Raw genomic sequence first — 27,093 nt, forward strand, 5'->3', positions numbered from 1 at the left:
TGGACAATTTGTTTCAACAATCTGGATTGTACTTTTACTGGTCAAATTGAGAAAAGTATCTTTTTTCCCTTCCATAAGGGTTGTGAGAATCAGAGAGCATTTTATTTAAAACTATAAACATACCATAACATATATGAGGTAAGTTTCATACTATTTTCGTTTGATACAAGTAGACTTCAGACTCTATTACTACCTCTCTGTGGGAAGGGAAAGAGAATCAGTTGATGACTCTTTTGCCTCAAGTCCCTCAATTCAAAGTGGTTTTACTGACAAACACACTTAGAACTTGTATGATGTGAATTACTTTATTGAACATGACTTAGTTCTTATTTAAAGGAAACACTGGAAAAAGTGCACATTTTTGCCTTTTGCATTTAGGAGATAGAAAATGTCTAAGTACAAATAATCATATTTTGTATTTAGAACATAGATAGAAAATGTCTGTGCGTAATGTCTGGTCTCTCTTGCCAGAGAGGTGAAATAAAGAGGAGGAAGTCTTTCTGCTTTAGCCTCTTACCTTTACCCTACTGGTGTCTTTTGTCATTCAGAATGCCACCAATCTCCAATTAGCTGGTTAGGAAAAACTGCCTCCAAATCCTTAATCCTTGTGAATCCCTACTCAGTTTCACAAAGGTCCCAATCTACTAACAGTCTGATTTTAGGGGAATGGAATCTGGTTGTAGGTAATTTCATCTTGTCTCTCCCATGATGCCATAATAAAGATTACTGACAAACACTTATTATCCTTGTTCCCTGTAGTCTTCCCCCAGAAAGATTCTTTTCTTTTTTTTTATGTCCAGAAGGATGTTCTGCTTTTTAAACGCAGCCATATAAGTGCCTAAAATAAACCAGGAGCATAGATACCTTTTCCAGACTTTTTCCCATTTCCCCAAGGGTCTTCCAAATAAATACTGAAATCAAGTAATTACTATCTTGGTAAAAAAAAGAACTTATCCCGGCATAGAGCCAGCCATCACTTCCAAGAGCTCTAACAAGGCAGGGGACCAGAAAGACACAGCTGGTAGAACTCAGTTGTACTAAGCTAGGTCTCTGCTAGGGGCTCATAAAGGGAAGGAAAAAAAAAATGTTTGAGTACAAGTCTGAACAGAAGGGAAGAGATTGAGATTAACCAGTATAGACCAGATGCACAGGGGGAGAGGGGAGACCTGAGGGGTAGAGCTATAGAAATGAAAAGAATGTCAACTGATAGGAATGAATGTCATGGACTGAGGGAAATCCTTCACCCCAAACTGGCCTTGGGAGGACCTAGAAAGGAGACAATGCAAAGCTAAAGAATGCAGATAAATCCCAGCTGGCAAAGATGATAATCTTTATTTTCCTACCTAAGAAGGAACCCTCCTCCTAGAAAACACAGAAACTCAATGAGGGATATTAATCATTATCCAAGGTCTGACACCCAACAATTGGCAAAGTCCAGCAGGTCAAGGTATGTGTACTAATTAAGACTTCTTGCTTTTAAACAAGCTGTGCTCGAGGAATGGAAAACACTAAATTAATTTACTCTTCCATTTAAGTAGTTAGTGGCGCCTGCTTAAGCAAGCAAGCATAAACACAGCAACTCACAGGCACATACACGAATGTGTCCCTGACATTAGAAGTCAGTAAAAGCCAACTCAGTAAGCAGAAAAAAACAATGAAACAAACACTGTTGAGCTTGATCAGAAAAGGAAAATCACCTGGCCAGCAGGTAGAAAGCAGTAAGCAGTAATCCTACATCTGAGCCCCTTTTTCTCACAAGTATCCCCATAGCCACAACTATATATATATCCCCACAGAGCCGAACTATATAGTGATTGAAATACTCCACCCCCAAATTCAGGGATCCAATTAAACCATATCACCTAAAAGTTTTTATTGAGCTAATTTGTTCAAGGGATTCTAAAAACATCTCGAGTTCCAGATCAGTCACATATCTCAGAAGGCTGTCAGATGGGTAACCCTCCCTTTAGGCGCTCCATGGTTATTCTATATTGAGGAAAATGAACTACCGAAGATTTTTAAATTGTTTAATAAAAGAATCTAATAAAGATAAATAAAAACTTTATGAGATGTGTAAGGAATAAAATTCTCTCAATTTCTTTCTCCTTTCAACAATAAAATGGTGGCCAACCTTAGGAAATTGCTCCAGTTTGAATGGAAGTGGCTATTCTCAGGGAAGGATTTATCTTTTTAAAGAGTGGATGGGGTCTTATAAGAAGAATGGTTAAGAATACTGAAAATTAAAGATAAGTATTTTTACTCTATTTTCCTGTACATTTCAGAACAAAACTGGCCTTTGAGTTTGAATTATGGTGGGGGAAGAGGAAGAAGAGGCAGGAAAAGGAAAGGATACAGAGATTTTTAAGAAGGGAAGAAGGAGGCAGGATGTAAATGTAACCAAACCAGACTAAGCAGTAGTCCTTAGAAACTGCTCTGATGTATATTATCCTCTTTTAATGGTGTTCCATTAAAGTCAACTGCAGAAGTTACTTCTGGAGGAAGCTTTTTGAGGTCAAAGATGAATCTTTGAAGATCTGGGCCGAGGAGGGAGGAGTTCCTCAAGAATAATCTAGCTTGAGTTATTTTTAGCAACTCAGTGAACCCTATGCTAATACAGAAAAATTTAAGTGTGAATTTCCTGCTAGAAATCCTGCATGGAATCAACACTATTCAAATATTGTTGAGGAAAGGCAGAGAAATTAAAATTCTTTAATTTAAAAAAAATACATTTGAAAAAGGAACTTAATTGTCTTGGGCTCCCTACCTATTGAATCTAGATGGACTCTTCCCTCCCTCCCCCACTTTGTCCTCTGCTACAGAGTTGTCATCTGGGGTTTCCTTGACTGCATAGCCCAAAGGTCATGCAACCTTTCATAGGGCATCTTTCTATCTTAGAAATAAAATTTTGGAATACTGTCAGCTCTTTATTTGACCCCTGCTTAAATTGTTCCCATAGCTCCAGCCTATTTAACTTAAATGTCACTTCTCTTCTGCAAAAAAACTGGCATCTGAACCTTGACTCCAAAACTTTTTCTCGAGACTTCTGGATGAATAAGAACAAGGTATTTTGTTTGGGAAAAAAAAATCAAAAGCTCCACAAAAAAATGGTATATGGCTTGAAAGAAGTCAGTGGCTTTGCAGAGTCTATTTCTCTCAGCCATCAAGTAGAAAATCATTCTCAGGAAGGAGTTCTCTCTCATTTTCTAAAAATTCTTTGGTTCATTCCACTGGTACGTGATGCTATTGATGTGAAGGCCACTGATTCCATTTAGAAAGAAGAGGAAGGAAGAGGTGAATTCACACCAAAACATCAAGGTGAAACCTGTGAAGGTGACCTGGTCCTTGAAGAGGATCACAAAACTGAAGAGACCCATAGAAGAGAAGGCAAAAGAGATTAGGATGAGGATGGAGCCCATGGCCCATTTCCGCCGGGAGTGAGCATCTTCACACACCTGGGAGACCATCAGGAGCTCCAGGCCAAAGATGGCCACCACCACAGCCAGAGCCCCCATACTTCGGGCCAGGACCATGCCCACTGCTACTCCATCCACCTGGGCAAGATGCAAGTCTGTGAAGCAATTCAGCTCACTATTATTGGTGAAGGCACAGAAGTGCCACAAGCCAAAGAGTTGATCCTTCACTAGGAGCCAGTGGCCATCACATATAGAGATGGAAGACAGGACCACAGCAAAGGCAGCACACAGAATGATCAGGGATCGGATGCATGATTCAAAGAAGGACTTGGCCGGCCTCTTCTGAGCCAGTAGCTTCTGAGCCTGGAAGACAGCATACCACATGAATTAGAAGTTCTACAGTCTAGCGTCAGAGTCCATCTTGAGTTTTATCAAATGTGTTAACAAATCTGCAAATCTTAAAGCACTATGCTAGCTATTATTGTTGTTGTTGCTGCTGCCATTATCACCCCCAGCTCCTTCCTACTCAATGGCTCCCAAACCTGCCCTGTGTTTTGGTAGCTCCAAATCTGTGTTTCTGTTATCCCTTTTTTCTAGAATGTCCTTTTTGCCCGGCTAGGGGCAAACCTAATAAGGTCTGATGAAAAGAGAGCTGATAGAGAATCAGACCCTAGTCTATTCCTAGCACTGACACTAACATGTTAGGTCACTGCGTATACCATTCATAAGGCAGTAGGATTTATAGTGAAGTATTGGGCTAATGATCCAATCTCCTCATTTTACAGCTGAGGAAAAACTGAGCTCTAGAGAGGATAAGTTATGTATACAACATCACACAGGTGGTCAGAAATAGAAGTGGGCAATATTTAAATTTGGATCTTCTGACTTCATTTCTGTACAAGACTACCTCTTCTGGGTCTGAGTTTCAGCTGTAAAATGGTTCCCCAAGGTGACCTGGGCAGAAGGTTGTTTTTTTTTTTTTTTTTTTTTTTTTTTTTTTTTTTTTAAACACAGCATTGTTGGCAGCTTGATAAAACATGATAAGAGGGAACTGGCAGCAAGGATGACTGCCTGGAAAAAAAACTGGTGTTGATTGTAAATCTGGTGAAATGGGTGGGGAAAATCGGGTTCTTCACTATAGGGGGATCTCTCTTACCTTCCCTCTCCATTTATTTACTCTGAGTTTCATTTAAACAAATGTTTTTCTTTTCAAAGTACACATAAACCTATGTGTACTTTAAATTCATTCTAGTTTTGTGAAATAGGTAGGGTATCATTATAGCCATCATCATCTGGGGAAACTGAATCATAAAGGGACTGTCACACACCTGAAACCCAATTGCTATGGAACTAAGCTATGAACTGATACACCCCTCTGTCTTTGCTCAGGAACAGCTTGAGGTACTAGTCACTGCTCTGCTGCTAACTCCATCAGCTAAGTAACCTTGGACAATTTACTTAAGCTGTGTTGAGTGACTTGACAGGCAAAATGGAGATGATGACATATATACTATCTGTTTCATGGGAAGAGATAGATTTTGAAAAATAAAGGATTTTGATTTTTTGGCAAGCTAAGAAAACACAATGTGAATTTATTATCATGGGATGAAATTAATGATCTCTAAGATCTTTCAAACTCTAAATCCTATGATTATTATAATAGATAATAAGCTCCATGAGGGCAGGGGCAATCTTTTGCCTCTTTGTATCTTCAGTACTTAGCACAGAGCCTGTTACATACTGGGTGGCTAACAAAGGTTTAATGACCTCTAAATCCATTTCAATCACGGACAGAGAAACCTTTCACCCTTAAAGACAGCTCCATCAGCAAAACATACTGCTCCACCTGTCCTAGGTAGAGAAAGGACTTTAGTCTTCAGGGCTATCCAGTACCAGAAAGAGCTATTCAGTGTTTTGTTTGTTTTTAAAGAATCACTGAATTTTCAAGTTAACAGAGAGATAAAACGATTAATGATCTAATTATTCCTCTTGCTTCTGAGGTAGGTTATATTGAAACCTCTTTATCCACCAAAAAAGAAAAAAAAATCCTTAAATTTCTAATCCCTATTCCACCCCCCAAGTTGTTTTCAATTTTATCAAGGTTCCTCATGATTCTAATACTCTGTGGTTCTACTGTAATAACTAAAACGGAGTAGGAATTACCTCTAGTCATCCATGACTTTGATTTCTCTGTGCTCTGGATCCAAAATTATGGTAACTTGTAGAACTACTAGAAATTGCTAACATCTGATTTTCTTTTAAAGAGTTAACAGTTACATGACAGTAAAGAAGGAAGTTGGCTAAAAAAGCAAACTTGGGTGTTCTCCTATTAAACATAATAGCAAAGCAAATCCCATGATTTTAGAAAAACATTTTTGGAACTGCAATTGAAGCTGAGAAAGAGAAGGAAAACTGTTCAAGGAGCATGATCATTGCCCTAACCTTGAAGTATCAGTCATCCCAATACCCATTGCAGGCACTAGATCTTGTGTTTTCTGAAATCATCTTTCTTCTACAGCAGTTATTCCACAATGTCTTACAACGTCAAAAAAAAAAAAGTCCTTTATTTTCAATTAGAAAGTTCTTTTTAAAAATCAGATTATATTTTCCAAAGATTCGAATACTTTAAATTTTCAAAACACTTGCATTATCTTGTTTGTTCCACAGAAATATTGTGAAATAGGTAGGGCAAGTAATAATTGTTCCTATTTTACAGATGAAAAAACTAAGATCCTGGGCCTCTAAAAAGTTGAAGGTCACTTAAACCCAAGTGTTTTGTCTTTTTTTTTTGTCTCTCTCTCTCAAAAAAGGCAGTATCTAGTTGAGCCACTTTGAAGGGGCTTCAAAGAAGGGTGGGATTGGGGAGACTAGCATATATATAACAGAATATCACAAGAAAAGAAAGGCTTACTGTCTCCAAGTTTAAGGCCTTTACCTGCAATTCCTGATCCATTTCTACTTCATAAATGGATCTTTCTGTATCGGAGCCTCGAGTACTTTTACAAATTCATTTACCTGAACCAAGTGACCAAAGTAGTTAAGGCAAATATGTTTTGATTGTGACAGAAGAAAGTGGAAGGGGTTAAAAAAATTTTTTAAACTAAAAATTTACATTTTAAAAATATAAATAAAACACCCATCTTTATATTAGGAGTCCCTAGCAATTAGATACTATTCTGAAATGTAGAAAAAGAAACTCAGAATATCTGGCAAGAGTGTAAGCAAACAGCAGTAGAGTTAAAAAAATGTATCTGGCAAAAACTTTTCAGGGAATCCTACCACAGCTGTCGCATTGTAGGAAGCATTAAGTCATCTTCGGAGTGTATGTACGAAATTTGACGCAGCTTTTCCAACTTGGTCTCTCTTTGACTTTTTTCTAATACAAGCCATTTTACACTTCCTTTTTCTGGGGAAAACGTTCTCAATAGCTAGGGCCATCCCTAAGAGCCGGGAGACAGAGGTCCGATGGAATCTCTGCGGGAAGGGCAGGCAGAGAATAGACGAGACAAGTGTCCACCTCCCGAACCTGCAATTCCAAGTTTTTTTTCCCGCTCCTCTCCAGCCCTCAAGCTGCACTAGAGCAGAAATTAACTCAAAAATTAGGAACCAAAGACTGAGATCCAGGCGTAGACAGGACAAATCTGGACTGTCTCCGGCTACAGGCAGCGGAGAAAGTTACCTCCAAGGCCAACTTGGGGACCAGGTCAAGCCAAATTCGTCTGCAACAGGGTGACGGTGGGGAAGGGCAGTACGCCTCTCTCTCTGCCCAGCCTCCGGGATTCCGGAGAGTCCTGGAGACGCATGCCGGAGCTCGGAAGAACACCGAGACCCCCAGCTCCTCAGTAGGAGACTCCCGTGCCCCCGGCCAAAGTTTCTTGCGGGATCTCCCTCTCGGGGTCCCCTCCCGAATACCTGAACCGCGATGGCCGTCATACTGCCAGCAAGAGCGAACTCGGCTGATGGACAAAGCAGCCTCGACTCCTTCGCAAAGGCCAAAGTGCCTCCGGCAGCTGGCTGACTAGCAGTGACCACACGTCGGGTGAGAGTAGGCGGAGTCAAGACCCGGGAGGCTTGGGGCAAGAGGAGGGAAGGGTGGTTAAAAACAGAGCAATTAACCCCAGGCTGGTTGCATCGCCCCGCCCCAGGCTACCCTAGGCAGCTCCCCTTGCGCTGAGTCAGCTAGAGAGGTCCCGAGGAATCCCGAGAGAAGTTGGGGGAGGGCGTCCTGAGGTCGATGAGTTTTGGAGAAGTACATCCGCGGACAAAGAATGGGGGAGCTGGACCAGCAAAGCGGACCGTTAGGGAACCGGGGAAGAAGGCTCTGGGGAGAGTGAGCCTGGGCTCCCGCGGCTGATATATTTGCGGTCAGTAGGAAGGTGCCCCGTACTTGCTAATGTGCCACCTTGAACTAGGTCTCGGGTTTCACTTGTGGGTCTGGTGTCCCGCACTGGAGTATAAATTCCTCGAGGGCAGGCAGGCGGGTAGCGGAAAAGACTAGAGACCAGAAACTCGACCCTGTTTCTTTTTCTTGAAAGGAGGTGTGTAGTTGAAGGTGGAGTGGGTGGAGAAAAGAAAAATAACCTTTTCTTTACAGTGAGGACAAAACAGAGGAGATATGAAGGTGCCTTTTTTTTTTTTTAAAGGTCCGTCCCATTCCACCTATTTAGGCAGTCACTCTGTGGTAGGTGCTGGAGATACAAAGATAGAATGCAATTTCTGTGATTCAGAGTCTAATTGCAAAAACAAGTGCTCAAATAACTATGTTCGTAGGGAAGTGCAAATGAGGTACCCCGGCAAAGTTCTGTGGAGGAATTTGAGATTGAGAGGTAATTTTCAACTTTGGCTGAGGGACAGGAGTCAGAGGCAGCGTGTGAATTGGGCTTTGAATAAATGAAGACACGTCAACTGATAAATTTAGATAAGGTGGAGTAAGGAGACCATTTCTAGCATGGAAAATTATGGGAGTAAAGATAAAAAAGAAACAGGAAAGAGGACCAAAAGAAGGGACAGAAGATAGACTTTGGTTCCAAAAAAGAAACATAAAAAGAAGTGATGGAATATAAAGTTAAGAGTTTTCGGGAACTCGGGATTTAACTATCCAGACCTTGATGGGCAATGGGCATTCACCTCGGGCTCTTAAAGTAAAAGTGCCAAGACCAGAGTGGTGTTTACTGAATGGTGATTACTGAAACTAAATACTGAATAGTATTGAATAAGCGTCGAATAAGTACAAATCACTCAGATTGTCAAGAATTGAATCCACTACAGGTCTTGGGAGGAGCCCCACTTGCTCATTGAGCCTAGATTGACTGAGAACATAAATATAAATAGCGATTGTTTCTTTTTTAGTCAGAAAATCTCAGGCTCTTCCTCTCCCAGGTTGAGATACATATGTACACACACATACACACACACACACATACACACAATGACTAGGTAAAAGAGATCATTGACTACCTTATTTCTTACCTAACTTAATGAACGTTGCCTCAATCAAATTGAGACCAGTTAAAGGTCTTCCAGTGAGTGGAGAGCCATCTCCTGTTCTGTATCTTGCCACTGGACCCAGATGGCTATGGAGGAAAGAGTGAGGCTGGTGATTTGGCTTAGCTCTCCCTCACTTAAATCCAATTCATTTCCATGTCCTGGTATCACTTCCTGATGTCTTGGTCCTGTTGGATAATGAATGACAAACAACAATTGAATGGGGGATGGACTAAAAGCAGCCAGACTGATTAGGAATTTATTTGGCCAGAAGTGATAGGGATCTGAAAAGGTGATTACAATATGAATGCAGAGAGGAGGTATAGGATGCCAGAGATTTGACTGAGGTAGAAAGGACTTTATGTCTGAATGAGGAAGAGGGAGAACTATTGAAGATTCCAAAGTTTTGAGATTCATTGGGAAGATAGGCAAGCTCTTGTTTTACCCTAACTACACTTAGATACCACCTCTCAGTTTTCTCCTCTAGCCTTTTTTCTATCTTTCCTTAAAGGGTGAGTAATTGGGCTCCTTTGTGACCTCATCTGGGATTTTCTTGGTAAAGAAACTGGAGTGGTTTTGCCATTTCCATAGATGTGGAAACTGAGGCAAATAGCGTTAAGTGACTTCCCCAGGGTCATAGAGCTAGAAAGTGTCTGATGCCCCATTTTGAATTCCAGAAGTGGAGTCTTCCTGAATTCAAGCCCTTTCCCAATCTATTTACACTTAACAGCCCTCTTAATCTTCCTCCCTAGGAACGTAAATTCCCTAAGGGCAGGATCAGTCTTTCTTGCTGGTATTTGAATCCCCAGCAATTAGCATAATGCAATGAATACATTCTTGTCTTTATCTGTGTGTCTGTCTTTGTGGGTGTGTCTCTGACTCTGTCCTTGAGTGTGTGTCTGTCTGTCCTCGTGTCTCACTTCCCACATTCCCCCTTCTTGACTGTTGTATGGGACATGGATGTCACTATTCTCCAAACCCTCTTTATCTCAGGAGATTTAACGAACTGTAACATAGTATAGCATTTAGATCATATTCTAATCTAGGGGCAGTATAATAGTCCTTTAAATCCTTCTGGTATCCTTTTCTACTATTTATTATATAAATGAAAAAGTTCCGTATACAATGACATACATATACACAAAAGCCTCCTGTTAGGAAAATTCTTAACATTTAGGCAAAGGCGTGGCTCGCTGCCTAAATTTAATTTATGTTTATCTCCAATTAACCTCTATTCTCTATGATTGAAGCAAAATTCAGGTTACCAGTCTAAGGAAAGTGAACCAAGTGTGTTACTTGTTAACTTGTTTGTTGATAGGTATAGGGAGGGGAAATTGGGGAAAACACAAATCTTTTCTTAGAACTTTCCTTTGTCCTTGAATAATGGGTACAAGGGCAGCTTCAGCCTGAATCTTCTGTTCTGTGATGCCTGTAAGGCCAATGGCCCTCTAAGATCTCTCCCTTCTTTGCCCAAACTCAGCCTTTTTTTTTTTTTCTTCCCCCTCTTCTTTTTCTTTCCTCTGCTGAGCCTTGGCTGCTGATTATTTCCAACTCAGCTCTTGAAATCTCCCACTCATTCCTGTGTGCCTTTATTGTCTTAGTCTCTCACTGAAAAACAAACAAACCTCCATCCTAAAGTCCCTACTTCCCTAGCTTTCTTTGGGAGTAGGAAGAAAGTCTACTCCCAGGGCCTTTGGTGACTTAGAGATCCCCCCCCCCAAAAAAAAAAATCCAAGTTTTATCAGAATGGCTTTTACATATCTAGCTTAATTTTCTGTCTTTTCTGGGCCAATGTGTTTCTCTGTGATCCCAGGGCACCCTGGGGGAAAGGTAGCAACACCCATTCTGGATTATTCTGGGGCTTTTTGATTTCATTTCCATTCTCTGCCTATATTGCTCTTGGAGAGGATGATATTCTATCAGTGGATGATCCTTGATAGAAAGGAGAACTGAGGACTTTTCCTGTGGGTGTCATTCACCTTGGTGGTATGGTAGAGATACTGGATCTGGATTAAATTCTGGTTCTGATACCAGCTCTGAATCTCTAAAATCAGTCCTCTCCCCATCCCTACTCCCTACAAAAGGGGACAATAACTCTCCTGGCTGTTCATCTCCCAGGGTTCTTGTAAGGAAGGTGGTTCGCAAACTTTAAAGCTTCATATATTAGCTAGGTGCCCTGGGGATCATAATGTCTATTTTGTACAGTCATTGAGATGTGAATCTTAAGAAAAGTGTTAAGCATAATAGGTTCCTTTATTCATTTAAATATATTAATTTAGAATTAATATTCTTTAAGAATTCTTCATTAAGAATATTTATTTAATAATAGTCGATTCCTTTATTCAACAAACATTTCTCAAAATGATGTGGGAAAGATTCCTTTCTAGATTCCCACCCCCTCCTAGTTAATAATGTAAATTACCCTTTAACTTACAATCCCGGTCCCTTTGAATTACAATAGAAGATCTGGACCTGTCCCAGCCCCACCCGGATCTGAGCCAACTTTGGGGCTACACCCAAAAGCCCCTCGAACTAAATCTTTCATTATAAAAGGGAGACGCTGGGACCCCTTTTTTTGCAGAGATTCTATGTGAGGACCTGTCCACTAGAACCTCTATCTGGTGTCCTCCTTATCTCCACCTTCATTTATCTCCTTACTTCCAAACCCAATAATAAACCTCTTTTATCAATCTACCTCTCGGGCCAATAAATGCTTTTATTGGGGACTCGCGTTGCTACTAGATTCCATTTGCTGCTGTATCCTTGTGCCAAATCCAAAGGGGTTGCAGGGGATCTTTGCTTGACTCCCTGTAGCCCAAACCTGCCACTAGACCGCAACTAAACCTTAATCTCATTTAGGTACCCCAAATCTAGCCTCAACAAAAACACCTACAATGTGGCAGGCATATGCCTAATTTCAAAGATTTCAAAGATGAACAAACAGTCCATTTCCTCAAGGGCATTATGTTTTATAGGGTTGGCATTCCTTATTTTCTAAAGCTCAGTGTTGGGGCCTGAATGCAGGTGGAAGGAGAGGAGAAATCCTGATTTCTTCAAAGAACTTCCATTCTGATGGAGGACACAGTCCCCTTACCTTGGGGAACTCCTGCTCTATGGAAGAAGCATTTTCAAATCAGTTCATCATTATTACAGCCCGACAAGATATGACAAGTATTTAGGGATCACAGAATTTGATGACTGTGTTAGAAAAAGTATGACAACCTCATTCCCCGAGGGAATTATAATATGAGAGGGCTTTGCCCTGGGGTGGGTTATAGTATTAGGAAGGGAAATAGTCTCAGAGAGACTCAGGATAAAGGAAAAACAAAATGTATATAGATACCAGAGGCCTCTTGTGGCTCAGCAATCTAGTTGTGGTAAGCCACATACTAGAGGTATGGGAAGGATATCAAGGGAATAATGGTATCAGTTTTTATAGTTACCTGGTAAGGACACCTTGGTGCCAGGGTGAATAACTCTTTCAACTACCTTTTATTACTGATCTCATTAACAGCTTTACCTATCTGTCAAACCCATGGAACCAGTCACTAAATTTCCTTTTCCCCAACTGCCTCCACCTTCCCCCCACCTCTTTGCTGATTTTTTACCAATTTCATTTCCTCATTGATCTTCTTTTTCCTTGCTATCATTTCCTTGCTCCCTCTCCACCTGCCACGAAGTCTGATCTCTCTTGCTTAAGGAATGCTACGTGGAACTTGTTTATCATCTCTTCTGACACAGTTTTCTCTTTCCTAAAGCCCAGGCTTTTCTTTCTCTTTATTTCTCTGGGCCACTGGGGTCACAAGGTGATATTTCTGCTGTGAGTTGCAGAAATGACCTGAGTGAATGATCCAGATTTTGCCAGTTTGGGTTGGCTTCTGATGTTGTCACAATTAAGGTTTGAGGAAGCCTTAATGAGGAGTGATAGAAAAGAGAAACAATGTGTTTTCCCAAACTTTATTCAAAAAATCATATTCTGTAAACTGAATTCTATTTTTTCCCTCCAGTCTTTTTTTTAAAAATCAAAATGTTTGTTTATCATTATGGCTTGTGTGCTATGAAAGTTAAATTAACACAGTTCTTTGCATATAATATTTATCAATCAACAAGCCTTGGTTGACACATACTATTATCAGAAACTCTCTATTCCCTAGATATTGCTATTCTAATGAAGACACCTAGTAGATGCAGGATTAAATAATAGTAATAGTATCCTTTATTGTTGAAGAGAACTAAGGCATCCGGGAGGTGATGCCTTGATATGCAAGTGATTAGGTTTTAAATGAGGGAGACTGTGCAAGATCTCCTGCCTCAGTTTCCCCTCCAGAGCCATCTGGGTCCAGTGGCCAGATATAGATGACCCTTAGTGCAATGGGAGACCTTGGCCCTTTAAAACTAAATTTAAACTAAGCTTCAGTTTGAATGAAGCCGCATCCATTCAGTGATAAAGGACAGATAGAAATTGAGGCAGAGAATGGCCTCTTTCACCACCTCTCCCTAAAAAAAAAAAAAAAAAAAATCTAAATAATTAAATCCAAAGGGAAGACCCTTGGGCCTAACAAACCAGATAGGGAGCTGAGGGAGCTCCCAAGTTGGGAGGAATTAACAAAAGACCTGATTGCCTTAAAGGTGGTGCTTGGGCTGCTTCTTAAAAGGAAAGCATTCAGTGAGGAAAAGGTGGTGGATTCTGGGCATAGGGAATGAAAGTTACTGAGTGGGAAGGTGGAAGGAAGATAAGTTTGGCTGAATCAGAGAGTGCTTCAGGGAGAATGATGTACAATGAAACTTGATAGATCTGGTACTATAAAATGTACAATGAAACTAGATAGAGATTTAGAGCTAATTAATATGTGACTATATTATCTATATTATATTCTATTATATATTATGCTCTCTAGGGTAACAGAAAGCTACAAAACTTTACTAAATTGGGGCTTGAAATGGTCAGATTAAGGAAAATCATTTTGACTACTTTGTAGAGGATGGATTGGAGTGGAGAGGGATTTGAAGCAGGAAGGCCAATTAGAAGTCACCAGACCACGCAAGAAGTGGCAAAAATAGGGTGGTAGTGGTGTGGAGTAGAGAAAAAGGGATAGATATTTGAGATGTGGAGGTAAAAGCAGTGAGATTAGCTATTCATTGAATATGTTGGGGGAAGGAGAGTGAAGAATCAAGGATTTAGTAACCTGAGTGATTTGGGGTATATCTTTGACAAAACAGGAAGAAAATTTGTTTTTACAGGGAAAATAATGAGTTGTTTTGGAGGGGCTGAGTTTGAGATGTCTTTTTCAGTTGTTTCCTAGGCCCTCTCCTCTGTATTGGAGGTGCTCTTCCTTTCACCCCTTCAGAAAGCTTCCACCAGGATTTCCTCTTTCACTTTGGCGTGAGTTGAAGAGTGGCCCTTCACCTTGACAAGGTCAATCCCTCTATGTACCCTTGATCTCAAATCCTTCCTTTCTTTCCAGCCGACTATCCCTATCTTCTTTTCTTGCTGGTTTCTCTGCTACCTACAAACACAAAGATATTTCCACCATCCCAGCCCATTCTCCTTGCTAGCTTTCCCTTTCTCCTTTCCCATTCTCAATTAAACTCTTTTAAACTCCTTTAAAGAACTCTCCACCCATTCTGGTCTTCTACTTTCTCTTTTTTCACTTTTTTTCTAAAACTCTCTGAAATCTGGCTTCCAAACTCATCATTAAACTGAAACTATTCTCTCCAAAATGACAGTAATCTCAAATGCCAAGTATGATTGATGGCCTTTTCCTAGTCCTAATCAGTCACTGTCTCAAAAGCATTTGACATTGTTGATCAAGCACTCCTCCTGGAGATCAGCTCTCTCCTCTCTCTATTTTTTTTTTTTTTTTTTGACATTGCTCTCTCTTGGTTCCCTTTCCTGTCAGATTATTCAGATTCCTTTGCTGGATCTTCATCCTTGTCAGTCCACTCATCCACTCACTATAGGTATCCCCCAAGACTCTGGCATGGGCCTTTCTCTCTTTTTTACCTATACTATCTATCTTGGTGTCTTCATCTATTCCCATGAATTCTATTCATTTATTTTGTTTGTTTTCCTTCCTTCCTTTATTTATCTATAATCAATAAGCATTTTTAAAAAATGTTAATATTTTATTTTCCCAATTACTTTTTAAAACAATTTTAATTTTTTCTTCTTCCTACTCTTATTTTTTTTCTACTTCTATTTCTACTTCATTATTTTCTGCCTCTTCTATTTTTCTTTCATCATCTTCTACTACTACTACTACTACATCTTCTAATGCTTTTTCTATCACTAATACTACTACTTGTGTGCACAATAGTATTCCATCACAATCATATATATACAAATCTCTCCCTCCCTCCTGATTTATTCCCCTCATTGACAAGGCAAGCAGTTTGATACAGGTTATTCATGTGTGGTCTTGTAAAACATTTCTGCTGATGCATTTTTCTCGGAGATCACCTCTCATCTGCATATATATTCTTAGTTATTTACATGTTGTCTCCCTCATTAAAACAGTGAAGTCATGGCAGGGAATTATTCTACCCCTATTTGCATTTCTAGCATTGAGCTCAGAGCCATCTACACAGGCTTTCCCATTGTCTAAAGCATCCAATTTACTTGTCTATTAGATGACTGGTTGGGGGTAGGAAGAGAACATTTATTAATGTGCCAGGCACTATACTAAACACTTTACAAATATTTTCCCATTTAATCCTCACAACATCTCAGTTAAGTAAGTGCTATTATTTATCTCCATTTTAGACTTGAATACACTGAGGCAGAAATTAAATGATTCTAGTAGATGTTGGACTGAAGTTGAAGGGAGAACCTAGGATTAGATATATAGATCTATGAATCATCTGCATAGAGATGATAATCAGAACCCAGGAGAGATGATGAAGTGACTAAGAAATGACAGAGAAGAGAAAATGGCCTAGGACAAAGCCTGGAGGAATAGCTAATAAAGGGTGTGCACTTAATAAATGTGTTTAATTGAATTGAATTTGTTAGACCTCAATAGGAATGGCTCAGCATAATATAAGAAAAGGTAGAACAGGGAGAGAACACTACTCCACTCTTCTCCCATCACGCTACACTTTAGGTATCCATTAGTCCAACCATCTGTTCATTTATACATACTACCTTTAATCACCTTATACACACTGTACTCACACAGAATAGCAATTTATATGTCACTGTTAATAGTACAATTATCCCTTCCATATTGGAAGGGTAGGAGGCATGGCACTCTAGAATTCTGGAAAATACATGTAAAATATTTTTGTCCCTCCCTTCATACCAAAGAAGAAACTGGAATTATTATGGTATTAAAAGATAAAATATGTTGCTATTATAGAATACTATGCATATATATTTTATGTATTTATGTGTTTCTAAACCTTTTGTGTGTTGTCTGCAGCTTCTGCAAAACTTCCCTAAAATTCCCACTTAATTTCTTAAGCCAACCTATAATATATTAAAACTGCAATGGGGAAAGTCACAATGTAGAATAATGTATTATTAGTGCTGTTGCTTTTAAACTATAAAATAAAAAAGCATTCCTTAGTTAGTTTGGGATTCTATCCATCTTAGATTGGATTAGATAAATAGATGGGTATATGCATAACTGTGTTGGAATCCCCTCAAAGGGACTCATGAGCTGATTGTTAAATTTTTAATGTGAACATTTCTACCTAAGAACCTGGCCAATACTACCATTCAAGGCTCAATTTATTGTTCTATTGATTGTGTAGACTTAACTGACAGAGAAAATGTTAATGATGCAAATTAAACTTAAAACTATGCCCTTTCTAGGTTTTCTTTTTGGAGAGCCAGTTGTTAAACACATGTTGTGATTCAGTCATTTCAGTTGTGTCCAATTGTATGTGACCCCATTTGGGTTTTTTTTTTTGTTTGTTTGTTTTTTGCAAAGATACTGGCGTAGTTTGCCCTTTCCTTCCCTAGCTCATTTTACAGATGAGGAAACTGAGGCAAGTAGGTTTAAATGACTTGCCCAGGTCACACAGTAAGTGTCAGATTCAAACTCGGGAAAATATTCAGGTCTGGCGTTCTATTCATTATGCCATCTAGGATTGTCTCTGTTAAACATTTACCAGATTATATGTGTATATGTGTGTATACATACATGTGCATATGGACATGTGGATAATACATATATGTGTGTATACACATATGATTATATATGTGCATGAAAATAAATGTGGCCTATTGCAATTGTCTCCAAAATAGGAACTGGGATGGTGGAAAGCAGGTTCCATTCCCAGTGTAAAAGGTGGAAAGACAGGTTCCATCCCATTCTCATCATAGGAGTCAGTGGTGGGGCTTGTAGCCAATACAAGCTCACCTATGCTTATCCCTCAGTATTTCCTGCATGTACAGATTCTCTTTCTCCTGTGCTGAGCCAGGTGTGGTTCCTGAGGCTCTTATAATCTAAACTCTTTGCCACCCACTGCAGCTGTACAGAGGCCTTGGCAAAATTTCATCTTAAAGTCCTGCTTCTAGATCAGATCAGGAAGCAGGCACTGGCCCTGGAATAAGTTACAGATGAATAGAGTCCAGTCTGCCCTGTTTAATTTTGTGTGCAGCAGAGTGAGTCACACAGCATAAGCAAGCAGGTCATGTTTTGATCTGAACCAGAGATGTCCTTACATCTCTCTCCCTAGACCCACTCCTTTTCCAACCTTCTGTTACCGAAGAGATTGTCATCATTCTTTTACTCAGGTTTTTTAAATCGTGGTGCCATCTTTGTTTCTCTTTCTAATGAGTTGTCAGATCTTATTAGTTCTGCCTCCATTATCTCTTACAGGTTTCCTTCACTTTCCTCAAAAAGCTAGCACCATAATTCAGCCCACATTATCTCTCATATGGACTCATGCAGCAGTCTCCAAATTGGTCTCTGCCTCTAGTGTCTCTTTTCCTCTCTTTCCTTCACACATCTGCCAAAGTGATTTCCTTATGGGGTAGATGTGACCATGTACTCCCTAACTCAAACTCTAGTGCCTTTGTATTGAATCTAGGATCAGATATTACTTCATCTTTATATCATCTTTTCTAAATTTCTTCTTTTGTGTGAGTTTAAAATATGCATTTATTCTGTTTTTTTAAAATTTATTTTGCAATACTGTGAAGATCTAACAGGAGTACAAATGCAAATATTTCCCCCAAACTCACAGCTGCACATTTTTTTCTTCTATCATCTTGATCCCTGGGGAGAATGGGCTCAGACTTCACCCACTTTCATATAATATTCCAAGTTCACTTACACATGTAGCATGGATGAATCTGCATTTCTGATGATACTGATACAAGCAAGTTATTTGGGTGTTTGCTCCTCATTGTTAAGCTTGCAGCAAATCAAGGCATGGACTTAGTATCCCAGACTTCCGATGACTCCCTTTCAATCTCACAAGATCATAGTTCTTCCCAGTTTTCTTTATCTAAAACAGCAAAGACCAAATGCAAAGAGGCGAAGAACTTTTATTCATGGCAACCTTGGGTGGGAGAAGGCTCAAAGTTTCTCCTCATCTAGAGACTTAAAGCATATTTCTCTCCTGAAGCACCACCAGGAAAGAAAAGAGGTTGTGATTTATATATATTTTATTTATATGTATATTTACTGTGATTTATGTGTGTGTGTGTATATATATATATATGTACTATAATTAAATGTAATTTAAATGTGCACATTTTAGGGGTGAATACTTAAAAATTCTATAATGATAAGAGTTCCTGGTTTAAAAAGTTTTGAGATCACCAGCCTAGTGGATAGAAATTAGAAAGACCTATGTTCATGTACAACCTCTGTCTTGTATTGGCTATATGATGTAGAAGACGGAACTTTGGAGAAGTATACTTGAAACGAGGTGTTAACTCAGTGGAATTGATGAGATGATGGTTCTCTAGTTTACACTGTATACTATAATGATGTAATTACAATAAAGTATATAAGGGCCAACAAGGACTAGAAGATAGACAGTCTATCTTTGATCGGCCTCGTGGTGGCTCTTCTGCCTCCTGCACTATGGGGGAGACTGAAGGAGACAATAAAGACTTTGGACTTTATTCTTTTCCATTCTCGTGGTGATAATCTAGCTGAGACCAAGGCCCTTCCAGAGGACCTCCAGAAAGCTAGCCCACTGTCCAGTGGCTGCTGGAGATCCAACCCAGACCTGCAGAATGGATCTCCTCTTGTGAGAGGATGATACAAGGAGACTGAGAGGCAGTTGTTGTTCTTTGACCTCTCTGACTGAGAGGCCATTGCATTGTCTGAACTTTCTCCTCTTCCCTCTGCCTCCAATTTATCTCATTCCCAGTCCACAACACCTGTATCAGCAAAGGTTGCCCTGCAACTCCTTCAGATAGTATGATTCACAGCTTTGGAAGCTCTCGGAGCACTGACCTGTCGCTTAACAATATGACCCTGGGCAAATTACTGTATCTCTCAGTGTCCTGGGAAACTCCCTAAAATTATAAATTACAAAGAACCTGCCAATCTGCCTTGGTAGAGGTGAAAACTTTAACTAGGAGCTTTCTTTAGCAATGAAATCATAAGTTCATATCCCTTTATTCCTTCTTTCTATAATGTGTGTGTATATATAAAATGTATACATACAAATATGTGTGTATCTGCTTATGTATATACATATATATATATATATATATATATATTTACACAAATATGTGTGTATAAATGTGTATTTGTATATACACACACATTGTAAAGGGAAAGGATGAGGGGGTATGAACTTATGATTTCACTGTTGTAGAAAACTCCTAGTTAAAAGACTAAACCAATGCAGATTGGAGAATTCTCTGCAAAACACACACGTATATATACATATACATACACCATATGTATATATACAAATATATTGTGTACACATATTTATGTATTTCACAAGTACCTCCCTTTAATGGCTATACACACGTATCTGTGAATGTGTGTAAAATATAACATGCGCAGCATATATATATATATGTATATGTATTTAAAAAACAAACTAGAATAGTAATTTCATTGGAGTTGAAGCTTCAGATAAGAAAATTTCTCTACCAATGCATATTGGTATCCTTTACTAAAGTCTTAAAATACTTTATTGTAAGACTAAGAGATAAACTCTGGAATTCTCAGAGGCAATGGTAATAGTGCTCAAGTGTGACAGGGAAGAAGAAAAAAATAAACATTTATTAATGCTAAGTGCTTTACAAATGTTATCTCATTTGATCTTCACAATACACCCTGGATTGTAAAATCCCTATTTTATGGTTGAGGAATTTGAGGCAAATAAGTGATTTGCCCAGGGTCATACAGCTAATAAGTGCCTGAGGTTGGGTTTCAAATTAGGACTTCCTCTAAGTCCAGTATTATGTCCACAATGCTACCAGCTGCCTTTTAACTAACTCTTTCACAGGAAGATCTCACATTGAGTCTTGCCTCTGACACATACTGACTACGTGAGCCAGGACATGCATGTCCCATGACCTTTACAATGCTCCAGGAAACGCTCTAAGACTAAGATTTGCTGATCCATATTAGTGGGAGGAAGATATATAATCAATATATTCCCTATTACAATTATATTTAAAAACCAACAAAGATGAAATGATAATCTGTATTTATGGAAAGAGTACTCACCAAGGATGACATCATTGAAGTACATATGTCAATCATAAAAGTTGATATATATGTATATATTTATTGGATCTGTCTATCTCTGTCTCTATCTATGTCTGTCTTCTATCCATCTATCCATCATCTATCCATTTATCTATCTTAAACCACTAGGTGGTGAAGTAGATAAAAGAGCCTGGGTTCAAATTCAGTCTCAGATACTAGCATTGTGACTATGGGAAAATCATTTAATCTTTGTGTGCCTCAATTTCTTTAACTGTAAAATGGGAGAAATAATTGTTGTGAGGATCAAATGAGATAAAAATTATAAAGTACTTACATCGGTGACTTTATTAAAGTAGGGCTTTGCTGATGAGGAACTTGCCCTACTAATTTAGAGCAGAACCTTCTCCATAACTTAAAAGTATTAGGCATTTGCCTTGAGGCACCAACAGATTAAATGATTTGGCAGGGTAATATAACCAGTGTTCGGTTGGGGCAGGCCCTGAATCCTGTCTTCCTGACTCAGAGGCTAAGGTCTTTAGCCAACACATCGAGTTTGCTCATATATATACATATCTGTATGTATTCATACATATTTATATTCACATATGTATCTTTCACACAAATCTTCATATTATCTATGTGTGTACATTTATACATAAATACATTGTGTATAGGTTTATGGTGTTTTGCACACAAGAGGCATTTAATCAGCAAAATCAAGAGAACATTATACACACAAACAACACATACTGACTACGTGAGTCAGGACATGCATGTCCCATGACCTTTACAATGCCCCAGGAAGCTCTCTAAGACTAAGATTTGCTGATCCATATTAGTGGGAGGAAGATATATAATCAATATATTCCCTATCACAATTATATTTAAAAACCAACAAAGATGAAATTATAATCTGTATTTATGGAAGGAGTACTCCCCAAGAATGACAGGGGAGTATAGACTAGGAAAGATTTAGCTACTCCTATCAATATAATGATCAGTTCAATTGGGAAGAACTTACAAAAAATGTTACCCACCTCCAGAGAGAGAATTGATCATTTCTAGGCACAAACTGAAGTATAATTTTCTCACCTTTTTCTTACTTTTTTCTTTTCAATATAGCTAATATGGAAATAGGTTTTGTATGATTTCACATGTGTAATTGATATATTGTTTGCTGTCTCAGTGAATGGGGGAGGAACAAAAGAAAGGGAGAGAATTTGGAACTTAATTTTTTTAAAAAAGAATATTAAAAATAAATGATATATTTAACATGTATTAGTCATCCTGCTATCTAGGGGAGGAGGTGGAGGGAAGGAGGGGAAAAATTGGAACAAAAGGTTTGGCAATTGTCAATGCTGTAAAATACACATTATATAAAATTACACAATATATAACTTGTAAATAAAAAGCTATTAAAAATAAATGATAAATTTATTTTAAAAATATAAATAAATATTGATTCTTCCATTCTTTCCTCTCTATTCACAAGAACTCTACTCTTCTAATTTCCCATTCTAGCCCTCTCTGCCCTTTATGCTGTGTCCTCTTGAACTCCTATGGTATAGTTAACAAATTTAATGTTAAACTCTTTTCTTCTTTGGCTCCTTTCTTCTACTAACATCTGGCTCCCTTAGGATACATTTATGTATTGAACCACCCCATATGCTGTCACAATAGTTGAACTTCTTATGCCCTGAATATATTTGCCAGCCTGAAATCAAGAGAAAACAACCAATATATCAAAACTGAGGTTTTTAATTGGGACAAGTGAGCTGCATTTGGGATGTCACAGAATAAGAGCTGGAGTATCCAAGTAGGGGACTAGGAACTGGGTTTATGTAAGGTATCAAGGCAGGGGAAAATGGCCAAATTACAGGTAGGAGAGATTAGGGATGTATCTCAGCTTTGCTTGCATAACAACTGAAAGTCCATAGAGATAGTTTGGGAATCTCTGGAGGGGAGAGTTTGGGAGATTTATAAAATAATCTTCCTTTGGGAGTGATCAGCCCTGGGCAATTAATTCTTTGGCTTGAGAATGGAAACTAGGTCAGCTTCAGTCAACTGAATTTTGGACACGTGTATTCCTTTTGGACTCACTCAGCAACCTCTGATACCTGGAGATTCACTCTTTTAATATTTATAACAGAGTTTAAGAATTAGCCCTTCTATATGTAACAGGTTAAAGACTGATGAATCTTCATGTTTTGCCAAAGCTCTTTGCTAACATACATGGAGCCATCCAAAGAACAAACAGGCATTTTGAGAGGAGAGAAACACTTTTCAGATGCTTTTTGGGAGAAATACAACTTGTGAAACCTCCATCCCTCAAACTGCTGATTGACTCCCTAACATACATTCTTTTAAACAAGTTTCAAAGGCAATTAAGTCATATGTTCTATTATTTCCTCATAAATTACTAAAGTCTCAAATCAAAACTAAAATATTTGAAGAGATTATTTTCCCATAAACTTTATCTCCCCTTTAATTATTAAATCCCAGGCTCATGAGTTCATACAAAACACCATTGCTAGTGGTCATACAAGCATACCTCATTTTACTGAGCTTCACTTTATTGTGTTTTTTTACAAAGTTACAAGGTTTGTGGCAACCCTGCATCAAATAAGTCTGTTGGTGCCATTTTTCAAATAGTGTATGTTAACATTGTGTCTTTGGGTCATATTTTGGTAGTTCTTGCAATGTTCAAACTTTTTCATCATTATTATCTCTCACGGTATTTTGTAATCAGTGGTTTTTGATGTTGCTATAGTTGAGTTTGATGTAATTGTTTTGGGCCACCACAAATTGTGCCCATATGACATGATAAATTTAATCAATAAATGTTGCATGTGTTCTATTTCACTGAGTCTTTGTTCCCTGTATCTCTCCATCCACTCAGGACTCTCTTTTCCTTGAAACACCAACAATGTCAAAATTTGGCCAATTAATAACCTTATGTTAGTCCCTAAATGTTCAAGTGAAAAGGTTAAGTAACTTGGCAACTTCATTGTTGTCTTATTTTTTTTTAATCGCCACAACCATCCCAATTTACTGCCACTCTGATCAGTCAGCAGTCATCAACATCCAGGCACCAGCAAAAAGGTTATGATTCTCTGAAAGTTCAGGGGATGGTTAGCATTTTTTTTTTTTTTTTAGCAATAAGGTATTTTTAAAATAAAGCATATATATTGCTTGCTTTGTTTTGCAATAAAGTATTTTTTTTTAAATAAGGCATATACATTGGTTGGGGTTTTTGTTTTTGTTTTTGTTTTTTGGATCTAATAGTATATAATAATATACTAAGATTACAATATGGGGTAAACAGAACTTTTATATGCACTGGGAAACCAAAAAATTCATGTGACTCACTTTATTGTGATATTTATTTTATTGAGGTATTCTGAAACTGGATGCCTGTAATTTATAGTTACAGATTATGCAAATATAGAAATGTTTCAACAATGTATAAACTGAGAAAAGTTATAATCAGTTGTTTCAAATCATCACATGTATCTTTGACTACTGATCAATGTAGTTACCACAGTCCAACAAGGCTGCTGTCTAGGGATAGAAGACAGTCTTTCAAGAAATCTACGTGCTGTCTTCACAAAATAAAAGTTACAATTCTTTCACACTGGCTTCAGATTCTCTCAAAGATTACTCCTCAGACTCAGGCTCTCACAAGATGACAGTTAATTCTTTCAGTCCCTATAATACACTTCTCAAACATTACAGTTTACTCTCCATAGAATGATGTTAACCTCAGATCTTAAATGAGACAAACAAAATGAAGTAATTAACTTCCTTAGAATGACAGTTTAATTGTCACTTTTCAAAATTCTATTCTTTACAATAACAATATTGGTATTCTATGTGAGAATGGGTTTTTAAGTCAAGTTTATCACTCTCCAAATCCTAGTAGCAGCTATCCCATTGGTCCTACCCAAATCTTTTCCCTCCTTTCTCAAGTTCAGTAACTTTCCAACAGACTATTTCTTTATCCCAAATTCTTTCATTATACTAGAAGATATAACTGTATTTTGAAATCCCCTCAAACATCCTAATCTTTCAATTCCTCCATTTCTTCAACTCTATAATCTCCTTATCTATTCCATTTGAATGATGAAAAACTCAAAGTCCCATCATTATATCATAAACTCATCACTTCATCTCTCCCTATTTTTCATTCTTTAGATTTTCAGACCTTATCCATCAATGTTGTCCCAAGGTCTTTGTTCTAACTTCACTTCCTTCCCTTCCTCTATTCTCCACTCCTTTGTCCCTAACCAGTGCCACTGATACCTCACCAAACCCCAAACTTTAAATCCGGATTATTCCCCAGTGTCCACCTCATCCCCTCCTATCTCCATTGCTGTTGAATAGAGCTGGAGGAAGCCGTATGACTAAGCTGATTGAGTCCACTATAATTTTATATTTTTTAATCTCTATTCTCCTTCTCCCCCCACATCACAGCAAAACAATTCATATACTTGTCTTCAGTTGATTATCATACTTCCCAAAGAGTCTGTTTGTTCCAAACCTTTTCTTTTCTCCTCAGGCCTCCCACGCTCTCCCCATCTTTTCCTTCACAGCTGAGGTATGTGGGATATTCAGGGAGATTTAGCACTTCCATTATAAGGGATTGCTCATCCACCTTTGTTATCCACCTTCACCCAATTCTTACCTGTGCCTCCAACAAGCTGTAGCATGTATAGCAGTCGCACCCAGTAAAGTAGGTGGAAAGAGTAACCAACAGTTCTCAGGTGGATGTCTGTCCCCATCACGTGAAGATTTGACCCAGTGGAATGGGCAGATGAGAACAAGTGCTGTAAAGTACCTAAACCTTGGGCAGATATTGAAGACTCCAAAGTCATCTACTGCCTTCTGTGACAAGGCCATTTGTTTTGACTTTTGTCTTACAACTAAATTTAAGTTGTTCATATTTAACATATATAGGACTGCTTGCCATCTTGGGGGGGGGTGGAAGGAGGGAGGGGAAAAATCGAAACATAAGCGAGTGCAAGGGATAATGTTGTAAAAAATTACCCTGGCATGGATTCTGTCTATACAAAGTTATTATTAAATAAAATTAAATTAAAATTGAAAGAGTAAAAAAAAATTAAAATAAATAAATAAATAAATAAATTTAAGTTGTTAACGATTTTGTGAAATTCTGCCTTATTTAAATCCAGTTCATGTGCAAGTCAAGACATCACCCATGATGTAATGTTATGCCACAGTTCTCTTTAACTGTCCGGACTCAGTTTCCCTGTCTCAGTTTCCTTAACTGTTCTGTCTCTGACCCAGTAAAACTAAGGATTATTCGCTCTCGGGTTATAAATTAGCAAGATAAAAGAGTAGATCTCCTGATTCTTTTATGGATTTACAATATTCCTTTAGAATATTCCAAGATAACCCACGATATCTTTACTTCTTTGTCTCCGGGATTTTTTAGAGTTTTATGGCTTCCCCTCCCTGCTAAAAACTTTCCCTCCCTTTCTCTTCTTTGTCTCCAAAAAGGTATTTAAGAAGTTGGGGTTCCTCCATTCATTGCTGGAGAATGGCGTCTGGCAGCTGTATGCTGGACGCTGGATTCTTTGGGTCCTCTAGCCCTGGGACTAATATGGATTCCTTGGTCCCAGTATACTTATCTCTGTCTGACTGGATAATCTGAGACGAGAGTCCTGTCCAGTCAATCTTACTCTCCCATTAATAAAATATTAAAACTCTCTAATCTCTTTCCTGCCTCAGTTTCTCCGGCATTACAATTTGGAGGTTCCACCGAGATAATAGAAACTGAGAACTGGATTAGAGATTAGAGACCTCTCGGTCTCCACCTAGGCCTGAGGCGGGCTCAGGACCTGGGTCTGTTCCTTGAGAAAAGACCAGCACTATGGCTACCCCAGAGCCTCCTAGGAAAAGGAAGCAGTTCTTCAGCCTCAGTCCGGCCTACAGTGGACAACGAAATCGATTCGGCATTTGATTCGGCATTCGGGAGAGTAAGTCTGTCTGGGTACCTTTTGGGGTACCATCTGGTTTTGGTTCTGGTTCTGGTCTGTTCTGTTGCTAGCAACCTGTGGTCTCAGAATAAATACCGATGGGTTTAAAAATTCTGAGACGGGTATTTTCTGGGACGCTGGAAAATATCCTCTGGGTATGTTATATGTTTGCTGTAACTGTGTAGTCTGTGTGATATATGTTCTATGTTCTGTGTGGTTTGTCTGTTATGTTGTTGGTTGGAAAACAACATTGCAACTGTGCATAGTAAATTGGAGCTCTATGTTTGTTTGTGTGTGTCTGTGTTAAAAGTTAAAATAAGCTTGTAAGAGATAAGGATTCAGCCTCTGTGTTGCAGGCTTAGAAAATATCAAGAAATTTGAAAAATCTTTCTCTCTCTCTCTCTGTCTCTGGCTGACTGCAGCAGCCTGTGAGAAAAAGGGAGAAAAGGGAAAGGAAGAAAAAAAAGGAAAAAATAGATTGAAAGGGATTTGAAAGTTCAGAAAGTTATAATATATATATAGAAGAGCAGGTGCTAACATTTAAAGGAAAGACGTTTG

General features: G+C 38.6%; 2 protein-coding genes across 3 annotated transcripts in view; one reads left to right on the forward strand and one right to left on the reverse strand.

Annotated features, from left to right (window-relative positions):
- Positions 1–286: 286 nt before the first annotated feature.
- TMEM37 (transmembrane protein 37) lies at positions 287–7,451 on the reverse strand. Its single transcript, XM_051985746.1, has 2 exons — positions 7,326–7,451; positions 287–3,776 (listed from the first exon to the last, which is right to left on the reverse strand). Exons 1-2 carry the CDS (start codon positions 7,344–7,346, stop codon positions 3,204–3,206), a joined length of 594 nt encoding a protein of 197 aa, XP_051841706.1. The 5' UTR covers positions 7,347–7,451; the 3' UTR covers positions 287–3,203.
- Positions 7,452–7,496: 45 nt separating this feature from the next.
- The window catches only part of C3H2orf76 (chromosome 3 C2orf76 homolog), a 113,331-nt gene continuing 93,734 nt past the window's right edge, over positions 7,497–27,093 (forward strand). Inside the window, exon 1 of one of the 2 annotated variants that reach the window (XM_051985750.1) lies at positions 7,497–7,777. The gene's annotated coding sequence lies outside the window, so the exon portion shown is untranslated. The remainder of the gene's footprint in view (positions 7,778–27,093) is intronic. The other variant, XM_051985751.1, reaches the window with a different exon arrangement.

Source organism: Antechinus flavipes, chromosome 3 (assembly GCF_016432865.1).
Source record: "Antechinus flavipes isolate AdamAnt ecotype Samford, QLD, Australia chromosome 3, AdamAnt_v2, whole genome shotgun sequence".
Lineage (NCBI taxonomy): Eukaryota > Metazoa > Chordata > Mammalia > Dasyuromorphia > Dasyuridae > Antechinus > Antechinus flavipes.